The sequence below is a fragment of the Archocentrus centrarchus genome, chromosome 24 (assembly GCF_007364275.1).
Source record: "Archocentrus centrarchus isolate MPI-CPG fArcCen1 chromosome 24, fArcCen1, whole genome shotgun sequence".
In the NCBI taxonomy this organism is placed as follows: domain Eukaryota; kingdom Metazoa; phylum Chordata; class Actinopteri; order Cichliformes; family Cichlidae; genus Archocentrus; species Archocentrus centrarchus.
In genome coordinates, this window is record NC_044369.1 from 35,234,505 (window position 1) to 35,257,892 (window position 23,388).

A 23,388-nucleotide genomic window follows, 5' to 3' on the forward strand; every position below is an offset into this window, starting at 1 on the left:
AATGAAGGTATTAAAGAGTGGTGAGATGCATTATTCTTTGTGTATAAGACCTGCTGCTTGCTGAGAGTAAAAATGGTGGTAACATGCTCTGTTTTGCTAGCAGACAACTAACTAACTGAGCTAATGTGCTTTCATTCCCGTGGTTTTATGTATTAAGTGAGAAGATTCTTGATGTATTTCATGTTTATGTTTATATTAGTTTAACCCCTTAACTGGCAAGGGCCCGGTGACGGGCCGTTTGTAGTCCCTTTTATATGGCAGGCTAGACCCTCCCATTTTTATTGACACGTCATTCGGCCAATCATGTAACTGGCTGCACCAAATCACCTGACAAAGCTACGTGACGCCCTCTGAGTATTATTGGCTCTGGGAAACCCATTTCTTAACATGATTGGCCGAATGAGGTGACAGTCAAAATGGGCGGGTCTAGCCTGCCATATAAATGCACTTCATTCGGCCGGCGGACCAGACGCAGCCAGTTAATAGGCTATGAAATCGGTTGTTCAGAGCCAATAATAACCAGAGGGTGTTATGTAGTTTTTGTCAGGTGATTTTTTTGCTGCCAGTTAAGGGGTTAAAAAGTAGATTAAAAACTACACTGCTCAAAAATAAATAAATAAAGGGAACACTTAAACAACACAATATAACTCCAAGTAAATCAAACTTCTGTGAAATCAAACTGTCCACTTAGGAAGCAACACTGACTGACAATCAATTTCACATGCTGTTGTGCAAATGGAATAGACAACAGGTGGAAATTATTGGCAATTAGCAAGACACACTCAATAAAGGAGTGGTTCTGCAGGTGGGGACCACAGACCACTTCTCAGTACCTATGCTTTCTGGCTGATGTTTTGGTCACTTTTGAATGTTGGTGGTGCTTTCACACTCGTGGTAGCATGAGATGGACTCTACAACCCACACAAGTGGCTCAGGTAGTGCAGCTCATCCAGGATGGCACATCGATGCGAGCTGTAACAAGAAGGTTTGCTGTGTCTGTCAGCGTAGTGTCCAGAGGCTGGAGGTGCTACCAGGAGACAGGCCAGTACACCAGGAGACGTGGAGGAGGCCGTAGGAGGGCAACAACCCAGCAGCAGGACCGCTTTGTGCAAGGAGGAACAGGAGGAGCACTGCCAGAACCCTGCAAAATGACCTCCAGCAGGCCACAAATGTGCATGTGTCTGCACAAACGGTTAGAAACCGACTCCATGAGGATGGTATGAGGGCCCGACGTCCACGGATGGGGGTTGTGCTCACAGCCCAACACCGTGCAGGGCGCTTAGCATCTGCCAGAGAACACCAGGATTGGCAAATTCGCCCGCCACTGGCAAATCTGTGCTCTTCACAGATGAAAGCAGGTTCACACTGAGCACATGTGACAGACGTGACAGAGTCTGGAGACGCTGTGGAGAGCGATCTGCTGCCTGCAACATCCTTCAGCATGACCGGTATGGCAGTGGGTCAGTAATGGTGTGGGGTGGCATTCCTTTGGAGGGCTTCACAGCCCTCCATGTGCTCGCCAGAGGTAGCATGACTGCCATTAGGTACCGAGATGAGATCCTCAGACCCCTTGTGAGACCATATGCTGGTGCGGTTGGCCCTGGGTTCCTCCTAATGCAGGACAATGCTAGACCTCATGTGGCAGGAGTTTGTCAGCAGTTCCTGCAAGATGAAGGCATTGAAGCTATGGACTGGCCCACCCGTTCCCCAGACCTGAATCTGATTGAGCACATCTGGGACATCATGTCTCGCTCCATCCACCAATGTCACGTTGCACCACAGACTGTCCAGGAGTTGGTGGATGCTTTAGTCCAGGTCTGGGAGGAGATCCCTCAGGAGACCATCCACCACCTCATCAGGAGCATGCCCAGGTGTTGTAGGGAGGTCATACAGGCACGTGGAGGACACATACAATACTGAGCCTCATTTTGACTTGTTTTAAGGACATTACATCAAAGTTGGATCAGCCTGTAGTGTGTTTTTCCACTTTAATTTTGTGTGTGACTCCAAATCCAGGCCTCCATTGGTTAATAAATTTGATTTCCATTGATGAGTTTTGTGTGATTTTGTGGTCAACACATTCAACTTTGTACAGAAAAAAAGTATTCAATGAGAATATTTCATTCGTTCAGATCTAGGATGTGTTATTTGAGTGTTCCCTTTATTTTTTTTGAGCAGTGTATATAGGAAAACTGAGTAGATACATGTTTAAAAGGGAATGTAATAGAGAAAAATGTAATAATTTATCAATATGTTTAAGTTAAAAGTTTGTTTATTTACGTGCTGCTGTTTAACATGGAGTCCATAAAAACCTCATAGTATTTTTTTAAAGGTATATTTAAAGTACAGTACTGAGCAGAGTGTTAATCTGAGTTATGAGAAACTGACATGAAGGAGATAATGTGACAAGATGTAACATTTGGTGGATCTATGTCATTTATGGACACTGAAACATGTCTAAAGAGACAATATATATGTGTACAGCAAGATGATGCTGATTCAAAATGGACAGTGTTAACAGTTAATATAGCTGTGGAGGAATCCAAGACAACAAGCCGTGTCTCCTGTGTCATCCTTTGTTTTTCATTGTTTCAGTTATCTACAAAGCTGCTCACAGGTGCCGTGGCCCCGTGAGCGGCAAGAAACGTGAATATTAAAATCCCCAACCATTAAAAATTGGTAATATTTTGGCATAATTTCAGCCAAGAGATCAAAGAAGTCACTTAAAAAAGTCGTTATTATACTTTGGTGGATGGTAAACCGCCACGCAGAGCAGAGCAAGAGAGTGACCCAACTCGAAAAAGACTCAATTGAAGAAAGAAAGAAAAAAATCTTTTAGTATAAAAGTTTTGTTCGTTAGAGATTTGGTGTTCATCAGGCCCATCCTGATGGGGGCCAGATCCAAAACAGCAGCAGTGAGTGGGGCACGCACCAAAGGCCATAAGTTCTGGAGGCTCACTCCTCGTCAATGCAGGTGTAGTGGGTAGGAGCAGGGAGGTGGAATAGACTGATCTGAGCCAAAGACTGCTACCAGCCAGGAGTTGAAAGGGTCCAGGGAAGGCCATGAAGGAAAAAGAAGAGGAGCCCATTAATTTTGGGCAAGGAAAGCACTGGTGGAGCAGGGTAAAGTTGGCTTCACCAACTGCCCGCTGTGCTTACCCCAGCATCTATGATTCTTCCTCCAGTGAGGTGAGCCTGGAGGTCAGCAGAGAAAAGCCGGTATTCCAGATAAGAGTAGAGGCAGAGTCCTTCGTGGTGATACTGCTCGAGTTTTACAGCAAACAGACGAAGCTCCAGAAGTCTTTGGCAATCATACACAAGAAGCGACTTGACAGTTTGTATGACACACAGAAACACCAAAAACACAAACAAAGTAAAGAGTGATAAACGGTGTGCTGTACACACTGGTGCCATCTTGTAGATCAGCAGTTTCTGATCTGGTTTCTGTCATAGAGAATGTCTGTGCTCAGTTTCAGATTTGGATTTTGCTTGTGCAGACTGTGCATTTATAGTTAGAGGAAGTAGAGAAGTTATCACTTGGATGCTGGTTTGATAGATTCTTCCAAGGACAGTGACTCCGGTCAGAGTAGGGCACAGAGAGTTCATTCCAGATAGACTTTAATGATGGTTAATAAGGTGAATAAAAAGTCAGCATGGAAAACGGCATACAAGAGTGGGATCCAATGTATATGTGTGTGGTTCTAAATAAAACAGGAAAAGTAAAAATACAAATATTAATCTTCAGTGCCAGACACTAACAATCGTTCCATCACCAAGGGGGCAATGCATCGAGGGTGATGGTGGAGAGTTTCACTATTCGTTGTGCTAGTGTACCTGCTAACATTTCCTTGTTCCGCCATGAGAATTAATCCGATGTTCAACATTTGTTCTGCACGACTTTTCTCCCAGGTCGTTCACACCCCACCAGTCCTGATCCTGTGCTCCACCAGTGAGGCACGCCCCACACTTTGAGAAACATTGGACTACAGCAAGAGCACTGAGAATGAACTGTTAAACTTAACGTATAAGGGTGTTACAACCACAATCTTTAGTTCTTATTCCCAGGTACCCCCAAAATGTGGGGAACGTGGTGGGTTAAACCGGAATTCAAACTGCCCGGTCAGCTGCTCTTTAATGGGGGCTTCAAGAGCTGAAAAACTAGACTGAAGTTTGGCTTCTCCTCCTAGTCAGTTCCAATGGAGGCATAAAACTGGTTCTTCTGGGTCTTGATTGTGCTGGGAAAGCCACAGCTTTTCACTGCCTGCTTTGGCTTCCACAAGGAATTGCTCTACCACTGATGAAACATTACGAGCCTACTGCCTGATCTCAAACCCTCCTACAGCAAGAAACTCCCACATCTGATCAATGAAGGACTTCACAGATGTGAGACTGTGCAAAGAATGCAGAAGGCCCTCTCTACAGTATCCAAGATATCTTCATTCCTTTGACTGTTGTCACTTACTTGTCTTTGGAGGGCATATGTAGCTCAACAAGAACTGCATGTCACACCAAAAAGTAGAACCTGCCACTCCCACATATTCAGCTCCTCCCATTTTTTCATAGCTCTCAACAGAGCGATGAGAGGAAAGAAGAGGTTTGTCCTCTGGCAGTAGGCAGATTTGGTGTAACATTACTTTGAAATCACCATTTATGGCCACTGTATGTTCTAGGAAGTGGAGGAGGGCACCAAGCAGTGAAGGTCCCAGAATTAGACCAGGAAGTAATTGGATGTTTAGGCTCAGCCCATGTAATTGGTATGAACAGTTAAATACAAGTCTAGCCTTGCCATTGTGATGAACTACATGATGCAGTAGATACCATGACTCACTGGAGGACTCCACATTCTCAGGGGATAGCTGTTAACATAACCAGTCATCTCCATCTTCTGCACTTCCTGACAGTAGGTCTCAACCTGCTAAATATCTTTGGCTAGCCAACATGTAGCTGAGGTAATAGTGCCATCTTGGGTGTCCAGAGGACAGGACTGTCCTTGTGACAGTGGAGAGGCCTTGCATTTCTTCTTACACCATCTACCTCAACCATAGTGGTGCCCTGCTCCAGAAGTTCAAGTGCTTTCTGACGTGTAGCGGTCTTCACATTTATGTATGAGGGGCCGTTACGGACATTATTACTGAAACGCTCTCACAAACACTACTGAAACGCTCTCACAAACACTACTGAAACACGTTCTCACAAACACTACTGAAACGCTCTCACAAACACTACTGAAATGCTCTCACACACACTACTGAAACGCTCTCACAAACACTACTGAAACGCGCTCACAAACACTAATGAAACGCGCACACAAACACTACTGAAACGCTCACACAAACACTACTGAAACGCGTTCACAAACACTACTGAAACGCGCTCACAAACACTACTGAAACGCGCTCACAAACACTACTGAAACACGCTCTCACAAACACTACTGAAACGCTCTCACAAACACTACTGAAACGCGCTCACAAACACTACTGAAACGCTCTCACAAACACTACTGAAACGCTATCACAAACACTACTGAAACGCGCTCACAAACACTACTGAAACGCTCTCAACAACACTACTGAAATGCTCTCACACACACTACTGAAACGCTCTCACACACGCTACTGAAACGCTCTCACAAACATTACTGAAACACGCTCTCACAAACACTACTGAAACGCTCTCACACACACTACTGAAACACGCTCTCACACACACTACTGAAACGCTCTCACACACACTACTGAAACGCTCTCACAAACACTACTGAAACACGCTCTCACAAACACTACTGAAACGCTCTCACAAACACTACTGAAACGCTCTCACAAACACTACTTAAATGCTCTCACACACACTACTGAAACGCTCTCACACACACTACTGAAACGCTCTCACAAACACTACTGAAACGCCTTCCTGTTCATTCGAAACGACTTCCTGTTCATTCGAAACGCCTTCCTGTTCATTCGAAATGACTTCCTGTTTACACGAAACGCCTTCCTGTTCATTCGAAACGACTTCCTGTTCATTCGAAACGCCTTCCTGTTCATTCGAAACGCCTTCCTGTTCATTCGAAACGACTTCCTGTTCACACAAAATTCTCTGGTTTTCAGTAGTGTGTGTGAGAGCGTTTCAGTAGTGTGTGTGAAAGCGTTTCAGTAGTGTATGTGAAAGCGTTTCAGTAGTGTTTGTGAGAGCGTTTCAGTAGTGTTTGTGAGCGCGTTTCAGTAGTGTTTGTGAGAGCGTTTCAGTAGTGTTTGTGAGAGCGTTTCAGTAGTGTTTGTGAGCGCGTTTCAGTAGTGTTTGTGAGAGCGTTTCAGTAGTGTTTGTGAGAGCGTTTCAGTAGTGTTTGTGAGCGCGTTTCAGTAGTGTTTGTGAGAGCGTTTCAGTAGTGTTTGTGAGAGCGCGTTTCAGTAGTGTTTGTGAGAGCGTTTCAGTAGTGTTTGTGAGCGCGTTTCAGTAGTGTTTGTGAGAGCGTTTCAGTAGTGTTTGTGAGAGCGTTTCAGTAGTGTTTGTGAGCGCGTTTCAGTAGTGTTTGTGAGAGCGTTTCAGTAGTGTTTGTGAGCGCGTTTCAGTAGTGTTTGTGAGAGCGTTTCAGTAATAATGTCCCTAACGGCCCCTCATATTTATGTATGGCAGTATATCCACCTTCCACAACAGTTCGACATATTGAAAAAGATCAGAGGTTGGGAATATGGTATAGACACACTGTTGCTCACTTGCAGGGAGCTGGGCTAGGGTGGCTGGACCCTACAGTGCACACCCAAGACATGTACAGACTACTAACGGACCCCCAGGGGGACCAGATTTTACAGGTTGGTTAGGACATGTAGGTGGGGAAAATATGAGATAATGAGAACCACAGGCCGTATCCTGTCATTTAGTGGGGGTGCCTACAAATGTGTGTATTTGCCCACAAACACTTTAACTAGATAACTGCGCTCAGAAAGACCCAATTTATCTGCACTGAAAGCATGATGGATTTGCTGTCTTGCTTCCAAATTATGGGCTGGTGAAGTTTCAGAAGAGGCTGAGGCCCCCTGTAGGTGGATCACATCATGGTGGGCAGTCCTCAGTAGAAATGACTCTGACTCCTCTGTTAGATTGTGGTGTTGCAGAGCAGGTGACAGGATGATGGTTAATTCTGGGCTGTGGATAATATCTTAAATCTGGAGCACAGACTAAGATAGTGCTTACGAGTGTCAGAGTATGGGCAGTAGGGTTGTATTTTTGTCATTCCTTTCGTGGGAGTCATCCTGTCACCAGCAGTGCTTCTCTGATTCAGCTATCTGTGTGGAAGGGTGTCCCTGTATCTTCTTGCCTTTATTAACTTGCTTGGTCTGATCCCAAAAAATGTCAGCTGCCCTGTCTGAGATGTACTTCACCTGTGATTTCACCTCCAGCAAGGCAGAGAAATCTGGCAGTGTATACGTTTTGTCAGTTCCAGTTCTCAGTATTCCACGACTGAGGCTGTATTCAACAAACCCATCTCTATAGTTGGCTGGTAGCTTGCTCATTAGCTCATCAACATAAGAGCCATATTGCAGTTCATAGCCATTCTCACCTTCCAAGGACCAAATCATGCCCACTAAAGCCTGCACTGCCAAAGCAAAATTGTCAAAAGCTTCTGCCAGTTCACTCTGCGTGAGCTGCATGACCGAATTTGTCTTGGAGACCCTGAAGTCAGGACCATAACACGTGAAAAAGTGCACAAACATGCTTATTTATTCCTAAAATTGGTGCAGTTACTGAGTGTCAGCAGATCAGACATGTGCCCCTCTCATCTTCGACCAGCTGACAATGACGGCAGCTGGTTATAAGCTAACATTTGCCAGCTAACATTAGGCTTGAGTGTCCTAAAAATCACACTTTCCCCTGATAAAGTTTGATTACATTCTCACATTGTATGAGAGTTTATTTACTCAGCGTCAGAGTTCAACACAGTTGCATCCACTTCAAAACCAGTTTCACTGCCACTGCCTAACAGCAGCAAAAACAGCAGTAAAATTCAGCATATCCTCAACAACTCAGCTGAGTATCAGTACTGACATCAGACAGAACTGAGCTTCACTGACTAATCAGCTCATATTTCAGAAAGTTTTACAGCCTCCTCCAGAGTAAGTCAACGTGGACACATATTGACAGTCTACACTCAGTACAGATGAATGGTGGCCAGTTTTTCCTGCAGCAGCCACCGTAGCTAGGATTATGTGCTTGAATTCGGAGGGGTTTCAGCTGCAGAATTCAGTTCACTACAATCTGCAATCTACTGACATCTAGTGGTGATATTTCACACACTATAGCTTTAATGTAGTATCGTGTAGTAATGCCCTCGTTGGAGTTCACTGAAATACGAGGCCTGAAAATGGCAAAAATGGACACCTTCAATTGAAGGTGGCTGACTTCCTGTAGGGTTTTGGGTACGGCTCCAAGAGAGTTTTTTGCACATCGTCAGATGTTACATGAGCCTGCACAATTTCAGATATGTAGATAAAATGTAGCTCCAGGGCTGTGTATAAAACATGGTATTTCATATTTCCAGTTCCCACTAGGTGGCGCTCTAACTTTTACTGACTATATGCATATCAATGTGTTCAGGACAGGAGGCTTATCAAAACACGGAGGTTTGGTGCAGACTGGGCAATGTGGCTTTGAGTGACTGCTATTTTTGTCATCATGGCTCACAGTTTTGAAAACAATGTAAGCCCAACTCCTTAAGGCTTTCCAGGGGAAATTTGAGATGGTTATGCTCAAACACCTTGGAGCTTTCCCTCAATGTGTAAAACATGATATTTCCTGTTCCCACTAGGTGGCACTGTGGCTTTCATTAAATACTGGCATATGTATGTGTTCAGGGGTGGACCCTCATCCTACTGAAGAAGATTGGTCCAGATTGGATTATGTAGATGTGAATGAGAGCCAATCAAAATTTCCTGGCGAATGATTGAAATTCCGTGTGGCATCACAGCCATGCCCCCTGGCGAAAACTCACCAGTTTTGAAATTTAGATTGTCCCTGGTATGTAGATTACACTGATCAAATATTAAGTTGATCCCCTCTAAATCATAGGAGTAGTTAGAGAAAATATGAGGGCAGAAATTTGCTAAAATTGCCCATTTAATTCAAAATGGCGGACTTCCCGTTGGATTTAGGCCATTGAACCCTGTGGTCTTTTTTCATCTGGACATGTTACATATGTGTACCAAATTTCATACATGTACGTGAAACACAGCAGTGGGAATTGAACTAAAGGTGGCGCTGTAGAGCCATTTTGAAAGGGCCATGCCTGAAACCAAAATTAAAATATGTAAATTTTGACCAGACCTGACATGTGTGCAAAATTTCATGAGTTTTTGAGCATGTTTAGGCCCTCAAAAAAGCAATTAATTTGCCTAAATGTCCAAAGAAATTACAATAGGGCCTTCGCACAGGTTGTGCTCGGGCCCTAAATATTTAACAAATACTGTCACTTTATTCTTGTTTGATAACTGGAGGGCTCATGTTGCTAAAAACAGCCAATAGATGGTTATTTGAAGATAGTTAACAACATATTCTGTCATGTTCATTCAGTGGAGTCGTGCACTAAAGGTGACGATTTGGTTCTGACAGACTCCTTTAGGAGGAACTGTAGTTTCAGTTTGATAGACTCTACTAGATGACCCTGTACCTGCTGCCATGTGCCTCACTCAGAGGACTCAACAAACCCTAAGAGACTCTCAGCATATCTGGCTCCACTTACTCTACCACAGCACTGCTGCTCATGTCCAGGTAGCGGCTGCTGATCCACTGGATCTGGAACCAGTCCTGGTACCCGGTGTTCCCACAGCACTGGAACTCAATCTGTACCAGGTCCACAGTTCTTTTCAGGTTGCAGCGGCCGGGTGTATCAGTGTCCTTGTAGTATCGCATGGCATTCCTCAGGCCCAGGAACAGGGACTCCTCCAGCTGGTTGCGGATGCCATAGCACATCAGTGCCCCCGCCAGAACGCAGGAGGTGAAGAAGAAGGTGCAGATGATGTATGGCATCATCACCAGCTTCCAGCGCAGGAACTTGTTGGTGTCAGTGCATTCCAGGCAGATCTTGCCACCAAGGAAGTTGATACAGCAGGCTGCCAGTCCTGTGGTGATCAGCATATGTGCCACATATAGGATTCCCTGTTCTGACATCACTTCCTGCCATTTGTGAATCTCTACTCTGAGGAATAAGCCCAGGCTGAAGAGGATAGTGCCTGTCACTACAGAGATCCAGTTAAGAAGCCAGAGAACCTCAGCTAGCTTTTCTCTCTCTACCTTGGTGAAGGTCACCTTACCAACTGCCATGACAGTTCTCAGGTTCCTGAGTGACTCAGACCCAAGAAGCTCCTAACATGGCCAAAATTGAATTTCCTCAATGTGCATTGCCACTTGTGACCACTAGGCTCTGCATTACATTCTTGTGTCAAGCTGTCTGAGCGAATAGTCTATACAGAGTTTATATATGACAGCATCCCAGCAGCTTGTTTAATCCCTCTGTGTCCTTTTGTGGCAATACTAAAACTTGTTTAGCAATTAATATGATTTTAGCTCACCAATTTTCTTATTGTCACATTAATTTGGTCCAAGCTGAAACTCATAAAGCTCTATTGATTGAAATATTTAAGGCTGCACCTTTTCATAAAGAACCATCAAAATGTGTGCTTCTTAAATGTTAGTATGAATATGTAATGATGAAGGCACCAGAACAATCATGGTTTTTAGGTGGGTACACCTTCACTGGTTTCCAATCGTGCCTTCATTTCATTACCCTTGATGTAAATAAAGAAAACTTCTCTTTGGACAAACAGCAGTGAGAATAAGACTAAGCTAAGGGGTTTAATTCTGGCAGTCATAAACCATCAGGTGACTTGTTGCTGTCAATTTATAGGCCCACATTGAATCCAGACTGGTGCGAGAGGTTCAGAGGTCAGGCTCAGGCTTCAGCGTGGGCTTTTAAATGAAAGCTGCAGGACGGAGCAGGACGGAGGCGGGCTGCTGCCCGCTGAGTGCCATAAGCAGCTTACAGAGATATTTTAGGCACTCCTGACTGAAGACAAAGACACAACCAGCATGTGATCGCTGCAGGGAAGAAAGAAGAAGACATTTAGCAAACCTGGTGCGAATACTATGAACCACCATCATCAGAACTCCAACTGTGTGAACATGACCCTCAGTCAGAATGAGGTCTCAGTCAGAGGAATGGGAATCTTATAAACACATCCATCAGAATTAACTGGGAAATATTTGCATCTACTTGCTTTGATACTGCAGTAAACCAACACAGAAGTAAACATCTACTAGTCCAAACATCCTGTTTTCTTTTGTGGAGTTTGGGATTATGAATTCTGTCCACATCATAAGAAGCAGACTAAAAATGAAGTGAAGGCATGTTTACCTGTTCATTATTCTAGAGCAGAACAACACGCAAAGATGAGCTGGGCTGAGGACGCTAGCTGCCACAACATATATGCTGATCCGATCAGCCAACACTATGCCAACGCAATAAAACACCTTAAAAAATTTTACCTTGTGTACTGAAATCTAACTCCCGTCGCCGGACTTTCTTCTCCCAAATGTCCCCGGGTGAGCGCTGGCACAAAGCAAATTTTGCACCTGAGAATGGGAGTTTTGAAGTGCCTGTAAACTCACCATCCTGCACCTCTAATCCCCTTACAGCTAATCAGCTGTAATAAGCTGACAGAATCTCCAACCCTCGATCCACCAGCTGGGTCTTCAGCAGGAAGACATATCCACGCTTTAAATCACTCAAATTCCAGAGGAGAAAGGACGAAAGAGTACATCAGGCGGTAGGGGAGAGCAGGTGAGGAAGTGGAGGTGGTGAGTGTGGACTCGGTTAAGCTGTTGTAGAGTGGGTAAAGGTAGGAGAGGGTAGAGAATATTTTTATAAAATATATTTTATTGAGCATTTCACAAGATTTAAGCTTGACATTATTACAGTATCCAAGTATTGCTCGTTTCATAAGTTACTAAGTCAAACACATCATAACACAACAAAATACCCTCCCCACACACCCAGAGCAGCTACCCACCAAAATAAGAAGCCAGATCTGTAACTGCCAGTTACAGGTGTAGACATGTAGAGTGAGGTGTCCAGACTTTACTGAAAGAGGAGAGCTGGTCAGAAAGAGTCGTATTCTTTCGAGGTGTGACGTACTTACAAGGTCATTAAGCCAGAGTTTTATAGGAGGGGCATCTCTCTTCTTCCAGTTTCTTTATGATGGGTCAGGTTTGAGCTGGATGCAGAGTTTTAACTGTAGCCAAACAGAAGACAGCGTCCTACAAGCTCATGTGCATAATGTGCAGATCTATGGAGCTTATCCAAAACTAGTTCCTCCTTTAGTCAGCTCTGTCTCTGTGACTGTGAATAAAATCCACAAATAAAACATGAAACACACACACAGCAGTAAACAACACTGAACACATGAACACAGTCACGTCACCATGTCTCCGTTTATTGAAGGATTGCAAAACTTTACATATCAAGACAATTTGTCACACTAATTGCAGGTAAAAGACGTGTAATAATGCTGAATATGCAAACAGTAATAATTTTAAAAATAATTGTGTTAAAGGCTGATTGAAAGGAAACAATCAAAGTTTTTACTCCAGATGAACAAAGCAGATAATTCTGTAAGTCAGTGCCATCAGTGCTCTCTGATGATGATGATGATGATGATGATGATGATGATGATGATGATGATGATGATGATGATATGAACACAGTTTACATTTAAAATCATCCCAAAGTTAAAAAACACATCATTAAAAAAAAAAAAAAAAAAAAAAAAAAAAACCCAAAAACAAACAAAAAAAACAAAAAAAAAAAAAAACCCACATCATTACATGTAAAAAGGAGGAGAAATAAACACAAAGAGAAGTACACAGAGTTCCCATTCAAATGTCACACTTCCCATTAAGTTTCTTTATAATTATAAATAAAAATAAAACACTATACCCACAATATCACTGAACAACCTGCACCCTCACTACCATAGTTTAAACTTTCCCAAATGCATCCAGTTTCAGAGCTGAGGTTTCAACCACAGAAAAGGCTCGAGCATTAAATTATTAAGAGGCTTTTAGACATTTTTGTTGTTCTCTGTGGTTCTGTGGAAGTGCACCGCATCCACATCAGTCTCTCTGACTTCACTCATATAACCACACAAACATGAAAATGTAACCATGTATTAGATCCACGTCGGTGAATGCAACATCTATTTTTTACACCTATTAGAGGTTATCGAAAAAATCTATCAAATCTGTCCATGTCACTCAGCCGACAGCTTCCATTCATTTTCTATACAGAGACCTGGAGCATCTCAGCTCAGTGTAACAAAACACACACACACACACACACACACACACACACACACATCAAATAACATTTAAAAAGAAGTAAAACACAGCAAATAAAACCGTTTGAGTTCATTTTGAACAGATTTGAAGAGAATAATTGGAGATGATCACACATTCACTCACAGATTGCAGAAACAGGTCAGCATGAAAGTAGAGCTGCAATAAAGTTCTGTCTCTAATCTGAGTCAGATTAGAGTAACAAAGATGCCACAATCAGATTATAAAGATGAGTTTAAAGGCATAGAACCATTTATGATAAACCTGTCCGTCACCTGCATGTATGATTTATTCACAGCCCATTCAAATGCTGCCATCCATTTATGACCACAGCTGATAAAAGTGATATAAACTCTAGTCTTTCATTCATTCAACACCAAACCTCCAACAGTCACGCTGCTTCCTGTGCTGATACTGGAGGTAAATGTTGATGTGAGGAATCAGTAGGAGGGTAACTGTTACATGATGCATTGCTTTCTAATCTGTGTGGCAGAGCACAGAGTACTTTCAGCAGTCAGGAGCAGACTCACTCCTACAGCTCACAGAGAGACGCTGTGGAGTTATATGACCAGAACCCAAAGCCAAAGCCAAAGGCGGGGGTAGACTGGTTCGGTGAGTGTGGTGTGGAAGGTGTGGAGGTGAATCGGTGAATCGGTCTCTGAGGAGACTCTGTAGAAGGACAGAGTACCAGCAGGATAGTCCACATACACTGCTACTCTTTTAGGCACAGTGGCACCATAGGAATGATAGACAACATGTTCTCTCTTGTTGTGCCAGAAAGAATATTTCTCTTCAGTGCAGATGAGACTCCAGCACTGGTCATTCCACCCTAGCCTGCAGTCTGCACTGTTCCCTTTCCTGCTAATTCTTTTGTAACTCACTGCTATGACAACTTGCCCCTCTCTCTCCACCTCCCAGTAACAACGACCAGTCAGACCATTTTTACACAGCACCTGCCAGCAGCAGTAGTCAAACCTCTCAGGGTGATTGGGATAGGGCTGTTCCTCTTTCACCACAGTCACCTTCCTGTTGTTGTCAGAGAGTTTGAGATTTCTGTGTGCTGTATTTGGATCCATTTCTAGCTCAAAGGCATCTGAAACAAACAGCAGGACAAACGCATCAGGTTATCATCGAACCACAGAGCCAGACATGATCATATTTGGCCTTGACTGCATCTACTGATTGTATGGGAGCATGACACAGGCGTCACAGATACCTGCTACTTAGTGCTCAGTAATATCCAATTAAAATCCTACAATTTCACCCACGAAAACTGGAGCTCAGTCCTCTTGGATGGCCTGTTAGTACAATTAACCACACAGCAGCGATATTAAAAATGCTCCGAAAGGGTCCAACAGCACAAACACAGTCCAGAGGTCCAGTTCAGGGACTGCAGTCAGCTGAGGTAAAGGCTACCAGACTACTGACCCCAACTTATCAGTCTAGGAGGCCAAACCCCTAATAATACAAGTCGGGGTTTTGCAGATCATATTAAGATTATGTTGAAATTTAGATACATGAATGTCTCTTACACTTCCTCAGACCATGTTTTAGTCGCTGTTCTCCACAGTGGTCCACCCTGGGGGAAGAAATGTGGGAAAATATATTTTTTTCTTTTATTTTCTTTTTCTCTTTGGAGATAGAGGTTGGCTCCATCACACGGTTAATTATATGTTTAATAGTTAATAGTGTTTATTTTTCTGTCCATACCTGAGAGTTTGCAGTCGGCATTGTTTGTCCATCACTCCACCAGAAAGCAGAACCACTCCCTGGTCTCCTGGATGATTGTACCTCAGGTCCAGTTCTCTCAGGTGGGAAGGGTTAGAGCTCAGAGCTGAGGCCAGAGCAACACAGCCTTGTTCTGTGACTTGACAGCCTGACAGCCTGAAATTAATTCAGTTCCATTTCTGTTGAACCTTTAAAATGTTTTCGTATTCTTTTTCTGAAGCTAGAAACCTTCCTACAAAATCTGGTAACAGGAAAATCACATGAATAAGAAAAACAAAAAGATAGCAGATAGTCCCTTTGTACACTATTGTACTCCAAAACTTCACTGATAATAATTAACAAGTAAAATTAAAGAAAACTATTTGACAGTAGCAGGATTTGATGTTGACAATAAAAAGAATAACGTGATATTTAAATGGTCCTAAGCCGAATAAACTGCAGAGTCCTGACCTGAGAGTTTCCAGTTTACAGTGATGACTCTCCAGCCCAGCAGATAAAAGCTGCACTCCTGAATCCTGCAGGTCATTGTTGCTCACATCCAGTTCTTTCAGACTCAAGGACTTGATGCTGATAACTGTACACAGAGTCTCACAGCTTCTCCATGACAAGTTACAGCCACTCAGCCTGGTTATCAGCCAACCATAAGACAACATGTAAGTGTGAAAAATATGCAAACATAAAACAAAATAAAAGAGAAATCAGGAAAGAGACAAGTACTTTTTCACAGCATTCTATGTTGTAACCAGGAAGAGGAACATTTTTTTAAGAAGCAATTAAATTTAACAAGATTAAGATAATCCACAAAACACAACTGGAAGAGCATCGACCAGCAGTAACAGAGGATTCCTGACCTGAGAGTTTCCAGTGGACAATGTGGACCCTCAAGTATGGTGGAAAGCATTTTCACGCCTGAATCCTGCAGGTCGTTGTGACTCAGGTCCAACTCTCTTAGACTAGAGGACTGTGAGCTGAGAACTGAGGACAGAATGTTTAAACTTCTCACTGACAGGTTACAATAACTCAACCTGAAAATTAGAGAGAGAGAAATAAAGTCTTTTTAATTTTTTTAACAGGCATTTTAAAACGGTAACAATAGTAGATCATAACTAATCATCTGTAATGCACGCCACTTACAGAGCTTTGTTGGAGGCTTTGACCACTGGCAGCAGCTTCAGAAGAACCTCCTCTGAAGCAGAGTATTTCTTCAGGTCAAACACATCCAGATTTTCTGATGACAGTAAGATGAAGACCAGAGCTGACCACTGAGCAGGAGACAGTTCATTTGTGTAAAGACTTCCTGAACTCAATGACTTCTGGATCTCATCCAACAGAGAACGATCATTCAGTTCATTCAGACAGTGGAACAGATTGATGCTTTTCTCAGGGGAGAGACCATCATCAAGCTTTTCCTTGATGTACTGGACTATTTCCTGTGAGCTACTTCCTGTCTGTGTCAGCAGGCCTTGTAGGAAAGTCTGACTGGTCTGCAGTGAAAGACCCAGGAGGAAGCGGAGGAACAAGTCCAGGTGTCCATTTGGACTCTGTAAAGCCTTGTCCACAGCACTCTGGTAGATATTAGATTTACGTCTTGAAAGTTTAGACATCCAGGATGTTGTTTGTTGTTCTTCCATCAGGTTGAGTCCAGAGTTGATGAAGGTCATAAGGACATAGACAGCAGCCAGAAACTCCTGAACACTCAGGTGGATGAAGCAGAACACCTTGTCCTGGTGCAGTCTTCTCTCCTCTTTAAAGATCTCTGTAAAAAGTCCTGCATATACTGTGGCACTTCTGATATTGATGCCACAGTCCTTCAAGTCTGATTCATAGAAGATCAGGTTGCCTTTCTGTAGCTGCTCAAAAGCCAGTTTTCCCAGAGAAAAAATCATTTCTTTGGTTGCTTGATTCCACTGTGGATCAGCATCAGTCCCTCCCTGGGGCTTGACTTTCTTCACTTTGGCCTGAGCCACTAAAAGGTGGATGTACATCTCAGTCAGGGTCTTGGGCAGCTCTTCTCTCTCTTTAGCTCTCAGCATTTCTTCCAGAACTGTAGCAGTGATCCAGCAGAAGACTGGGATGTGGCACATGATGTGGAGGCTCTGTGATGTTTTGATGTGAGGGATCATTCTGCCGATAAGCTTCTCATCTCTGAATTTCTTCCTAAAGTAGTCTAGTTTTTGAGCATCATTGAACCCTATCATTTCTGTCACTGTGCCAATATACTCAGCAGGGATCTGATTGGCTGCTGCAGGCCGAGTGGTTATCCAGAGGCGAGCAGAAGGAAGCAGGTTCCCCCTGATGAGGTTTATCAGCAGCACATCCACTGAGGTGGGCTCTGTAACATCAGCCAGGATCTCAGTGTTGTGGAAGTCCAGAGGAAGTCGACACTCATCCAGACCATCAAAGATGAACACAACCTTGAACCCATCAAAGCTGCAGATTCCTGCTTCTTTGGTTTCAGTGAAGAAGTGATGAACAAGTTCCACCAAGCTGAACTTTTTCACTTTCAGCACATTCAGCTCTCTGAAAGTAAATGGAAATATGAGGTGGATGTTCTGGTTGGCTTTGCCTTCAGCCCAGTCCAGAGAGAACTTCTGTGTTAGGACTGTTTTCCCAATGCCAGCCACTCCCTTTGTCAGCACTGTTCTGATTGGTTCAGCTCTTCCAGGTGAGCCTTTAAAGATGTCTTCACATCGGACCGTTGCTTCTGGTCTGTCTGGTTTCCTGGAGGCTTTCTCAATCTGTCTGATCTCATGTTCCTTGTTGACCTCTTGACTGTTTTCTATTTTCAGGAAGACCTCTATGTAGGTTTCATTTTGAACCTTAGATTTTCCTCCTTTTTTAAAAATTTCAGCTGAATTCTGAAATTTTTTCATCAGGTTGGATTTGAGGTTTTTCTGGAACTCATCAAGACCCTCTGAATGAACAATAAGACCAGAGGAAGTAGACTTTAGTAAATATGAGTTTTTTGTTTATTTGTTTGTTTTAAAAAAAGGTAAATTTATGTAACTTTGATAATTGTCAATGGACAATAAGCAGACCATGGTTGGGATGGCAAGGACAGATTCCTAATAAAAACCAGTAATTACCCAAATTTCTGTAGCAATTTTTAAAATCAGTGTCCCCTGTTATGATGCGGACATATGGTTGTGTGTAAACACGGTTTTGGGATGCTACAAAATTGTGCTAAGCCATAAAGAAACAGAGCAGAAGTCGTATCATGTGAGAATGGCATTAGTATGGGTTACACTAAGTATATTTAACTTAGGAGTGTGAAAATAACAGAGAATAGCTGGGATTATGCTGTCTTTCAATAGACATTCGAGGTATAAAACCAAGGTTATGTATCTTTATTTGTTAAGCATATATGATGTATTTATATGATACTTATTGTGTATTGTTTTTTCAGTAATTGTTAAAAGGACACTAATGCTGTGTGGCAACCATATCATTCAGCTTAAGGTATGGCATTTCAGTGTAAAGCTTTGATAAGAAAACATGTTGTAAGTTTACACAGTGGCCACAGTGGTTTTTTGGATCAACATTAAAATATAACCAAATTTTCCTTAAGTGTCTGGTCAGTGCATTTCATGTCCAAATGATTAGCAGATCTTGTTCTTTATTACCCACCCCTTGACACCCCCTGAGATCTACAATATTTTTATCAAGGTAAAGAACAGCACCTGTAGCACTGTAGCTCCTAACAAACCAAAATGCTAATTGGATTAATTTTCTATATGATATATGCACCTGCCACCAGGAATCAAAGCACATTTGTAATACGAGTTTTAATCATTCCATGACTTACCTGTTACTGGCTCTGCATTTGGGTCTATTAAAATTTGCACAAGATCATTCCTATCTAGCTTCCTCAAAACCTTTTTGGAGACCTCCAGGACATTTTCACAGTACGTCTGCAGCATCTGATCCACCGTGTCTGGCCTGTCGGCCTTATCTAGTCGACTCTTTGGGATTATTGGGAAGCGTCCCAGGACATCAGACTTTTGCAGGTACCACTTGAACTCTTTTAACTCATTGTCTCCCAGATCCTTGAGTGCTCTCAGGAGTAGCTCTTCACGTGTTGAATTTGTCATTGTTTCTCCCTACCAAAATCATAAAAAATCTCATGTCTGAAAGAGTTCTGTGATAGCTGGGGTGATTGACCACATCTGTCATTATTCTCTTATATGCTACTTTTCCTGCCTAAAAGCAAAGGTAAGTAACATTGACATTCCTGTTTGCTCTTTGCAGCTCTTCATAAAATTTACAAAATAAAAGTTCACTTTAATGTTTACAAAGATACAAGTTTACAAGGTACAACAAAAGCAGACTCTTAGGTGTGACGATGAAGGTCCAACAGAAAAACTCAAAGAAGTGATGGCAAACCTTCAGACATCTAAAGAAGGAGAGGGATGTTTTAGCACAGATTATTTTCACCATTGACTCAGAAATGTTAACTTTATCTTGGTAATACTGGAAGAAACACTCCCACTTCTACCGAGGATGAAGAACTCAAACATCCTTTTCAAAATATTTTGAAGACTTTGAGTACGGTGTGGCTAACTTCAGTGTCTTTCTGAGGACAGCACCTGTGGACTGGAAGACTGGGGCAGTATTTTGTGTTAGAAAGAATGTTGAACTCTGTTGTCATAATTCAGGCTTGATTGAGGACCTGAGTGCAGACGTGATAAAAAGTAATCATCTAAAAGCAAGCCTTCATTGGCTGATGGAAATGGTATCAAAACAAAGTCAAAGAAATGCAAAGTAGAGACACAAAAGGCCAGAAGAAAAACAGAGCTGCACATGAAGAAAATACACAAATGACCTGACAGGGACCGAAGGAAACACAATAATGATTACTTAACAGGAAACACAAGAGAGAAAGACACAAGTGAAAACAGCAGCAGATGAAAACAAGCAGGGACACGTGGACACAGAAAGACCAAGGCATTAAAACAGAAATGAGCCAGAGGGAGGAACAAACAGAAGCACATGGGAGAGGACTACCAATAAAAATAACACAAGAATCTCATCACCAGAATAAATGTAAGGAAACCACGAGAACCAAGATTCACATCATAGTAGATTAATAAATAAACTGACAGGAATTTGAAATTTCCAAAAAACAGAAATCAAAATTTCAAACACTGGAACAACAATAAACATCAAACATACACATAATTTAAAACCAAACTGAAGTCCTGTCCTGTAAGTTTATCTCATTGCCTCTTGGTATATATCCAATAAATTATTGCTATCTTGTGTAGCGCTTTCCGACTTTGAAGCCTCGTAGCGTCACAGTAACGCTGCAGTCCACTCTTACGATGCTTTTATATGACTAGACCCTCAGAATTGGATTGACACCTCATTTGGCCAATCACGTTTTGAAATGGATTTTCCAGAACCAATAATAAGCAGACAGTGTCATGTGACTTCTCTGGACCTGCCCCAAATGTTCTCCAATCGTTCTGATTGGTCAACTCTGACACAAACTCTCCATGGTACGTGTAACTTTTTATTCTCAGCTCGTCCTCGTATTATATGCCGTTTAGATGTAAATATGTATGTAATGGTGAGCTTGACATGCACCATTACACAGAAAATGTCACCGTACGCTGTTGGTGCTCCACTTATATTGAGTGTGTGCTTTACATATGGAAATTTACAAGAGCAGCATTGGGGGCAGGGAAGGTTGTTACAGGTCTCGATGAGGCTTTCACGGGGTCTTTATTACGTTTATTACGGCAGGATGAGGAGGACGATGGCTCAGAGCTTTTTTTGACCAGTAAATGTCTCAAGTTTTACAAAAAGCTTTTTATGCTTTGTGTGAGTTGTTTTGTTTGCGGGGGTGGGGGTATTTGTTTGGGAGGGCGTTGTAAGTTGTGTATCAGAGAAGGACTATTGGGAGGATTGTGGTTTTTTATTTTATGTGTATATGTAGTGTTTACATTTACTGTAACTTTTGATCAATATACAATTTATTTATTTTGTGTGTGTGAAGGAATCACTGAAAATAGACTTGGGGGGGAGTGAATGAAGGCCTAACATTTTCCTTCTTTTACAAATTAGGGCAACCTCTGATTTATGTCTATAATTATAATTAATTTGTACTATCAGTAAGTTTGTGTATAGCAGAGGATTCCTCAGGGTCGTATGTCTGATGAGTTACAGACATTTGAAGTCTGCATATCAAAGGCTGCTAATATGTGAGACCACACCTGAGATCAACACACAAAAACCTTTACAAAACAGTAGGTTTTTGTGCTATCTTGATCAAATTTGAAATACAGGTAGACAAGATTTCATTGTACTGCTTCAGTATATTTTCCAGTCAATACCTTCTACACTCAGTGTGTAGTTACATAAAACAAACAGGAAACATCCAGGCGAGGCAAAAACTGTCTAATTTTTCTGTGTTCCAAACTTAATAGCTACATACTCATTACAGTTACAGCATTTTTGACTACAAAAATGAAAAATATAGCCTGTCTTCGTCACAAAGAGACCAAGCTTTTGCATGTACTCCAAAGAGGTCAGGAACAGCAGCTGATTTAATTTGGGTATGCTTTTTCAGGCGTTTTTGGTGATTTTGGAGCGGCCAGTTAACAGGTTAATAAAATGCTTTACTATTTTTTGCATACATTTGTTAAGTGCAGTATGCGGTGGTCACAGGACTGCCGTACAAACATGAATTTTTTAGAATATGATGTATTACTGCAGGCTAAACAGAATATCTGAGTTATTTAAAATGAATTCAACCTTCAGCCTACAGGATGGAGGTCAAACGTCTGGTGTCCTGGTGCAGCCACAATAACCTGGTGCTGAACGCCCAGAAGACAGTGGAGATTATAGTGGACTTTAGGAAGCACACAGCCCCTCTACCCTCCATCATCCTGACTGACACCCCCATCACCACAGTGGACTCTTTTCGCTTCCTGGGAACTACCATCACCCAGGACCTCAAGTGGGAGCCCACCATCACCTCTGTTGTCAAAAAGGCCCAGCAGAGGATGTACTTCCTGCGGCAGTTGAAGAAATTCAACTTGCCAGCAAGGACCATGGTGCAGTTCTATACTGCCATCATTGAGTCCATCCTCACCTCCTCCATCACTGTGTGGTACGCTGGAGCCACCACTAGGGACAAACAGAGACTACAGCGCGTTGTGCACTCTGCTGAGAAGGTGATTGGCTGTAACCTCCCATCTCTCCAGGACCTGTACACCTCCAGGACACTGGGGCGTGCAGGTCGGATCACAGCCGACCACTCTCACCCTGGGCACAGACTTTTTGACCCTCTCCCCTCAGGCAGGAGGCTACGGTCCATACGGACCAGAACCTCCCGCCATAAGAACAGTTTCTTCCCCTCTGCTGTTGGACTCATGAACAATTACCCTAAGACTGTTACCACCACCCTCCACAAACGCTGATGACCCTATGTCTATGCACCTGTCTGATTGCACTGATGTACATATTAGTGGAATATAGTTTACATTCTTTTATCTTTTAATTAGTCTCTGCACTGTATATTTTGTAATTTTGTAATATTGTGTATATATATCTCTCTGTATATTTGCAATCTGTATACTTGTATATTGTCTTATAGTTTTTATACTTATTTGTTTTTTCTGTAAGCACGAAGTACCGCAGCAATTTCCTAATGCTGTGAACCTGTTCACCCATATGGCAATAAAAACCTTCTGATTCTGATTCTGATTCAGAACCTTCAACATCAGCGGTAAGAGCGATCCATGTAACACTAATGGGGAACATTTTACTGCACAGCAATTACTTGTACTTTTGATACTTTACTTGCCAGTAATGCACTTTTATTTGTCGTGGGGTGTTTTCATAGTGTTTACCAAAGGAATGATTCACTTCTCCAGCACTCAGGTTCATTGCCTCTGCTTTCTGTCAGTCACCTCACAGATATATTCAGGGATCATCCACAAGTTAAATGAGTACTTCGAGTTTGTGAGTTATTGCCAATCAAAGAGCCGCAAAGAATTGACATAAAACATATCCAGTCATTTTAAATTCTCACCAAACAGTGTTTGGTGTTTCTATGATGCCATGTATGTCATTATATACGCGCTCATATATAACCCCATCACATGATGTGAATGTCAGCGTTGGTGCTTATCTCAGTTCACACAGTTAAATTCTCACCTTTGTCCTGCCGCTGCATAAGCTGCAGCTTACAGCAGCATCCTGTTTGACTGGTTGTGATTCTGAAGAACTGAGAGCATCAGTCTAACAGCTCCAAGTACACAACATGTT

The 23,388-nt window shown here is 42.5% G+C and overlaps 2 protein-coding genes across 4 annotated transcripts in view; both read right to left on the minus strand.

Moving 5' to 3' along the window:
• LOC115774201 (photoreceptor outer segment membrane glycoprotein 2-like) overlaps positions 1-11,675 on the minus strand; it is a 49,121-nt gene extending 37,446 nt beyond the window's left edge. For all 3 annotated transcript variants that reach the window (XR_004019169.1, XM_030721357.1, XM_030721358.1), the window contains exons 1-2: positions 11,539-11,675; positions 9,737-11,091 (exon numbers count right to left, since the gene is read on the minus strand). Coding sequence is in view for 2 of the 3 variants with exons in the window: in XM_030721357.1 (XP_030577217.1) it covers positions 9,737-10,317 (581 nt within the window). In the remaining variant the exon portion in view is untranslated. The remainder of the gene's footprint in view (positions 1-9,736; positions 11,092-11,538) is intronic.
• The window catches only part of LOC115774033 (NACHT, LRR and PYD domains-containing protein 12-like), a 196,026-nt gene extending 176,821 nt beyond the window's left edge, over positions 1-19,205 (minus strand). The window contains exons 1-5 of the mRNA XM_030721040.1: positions 18,920-19,205; positions 16,249-18,028; positions 15,966-16,139; positions 15,565-15,738; positions 15,097-15,270 (exon numbers count right to left, since the gene is read on the minus strand). Coding sequence (XP_030576900.1) covers positions 15,097-15,270; positions 15,565-15,738; positions 15,966-16,139; positions 16,249-18,028; positions 18,920-19,205 — 2,588 coding nt within the window. The remainder of the gene's footprint in view (positions 1-15,096; positions 15,271-15,564; positions 15,739-15,965; positions 16,140-16,248; positions 18,029-18,919) is intronic.
• Between the last annotated feature and the right edge of the window lie 4,183 nt (positions 19,206-23,388).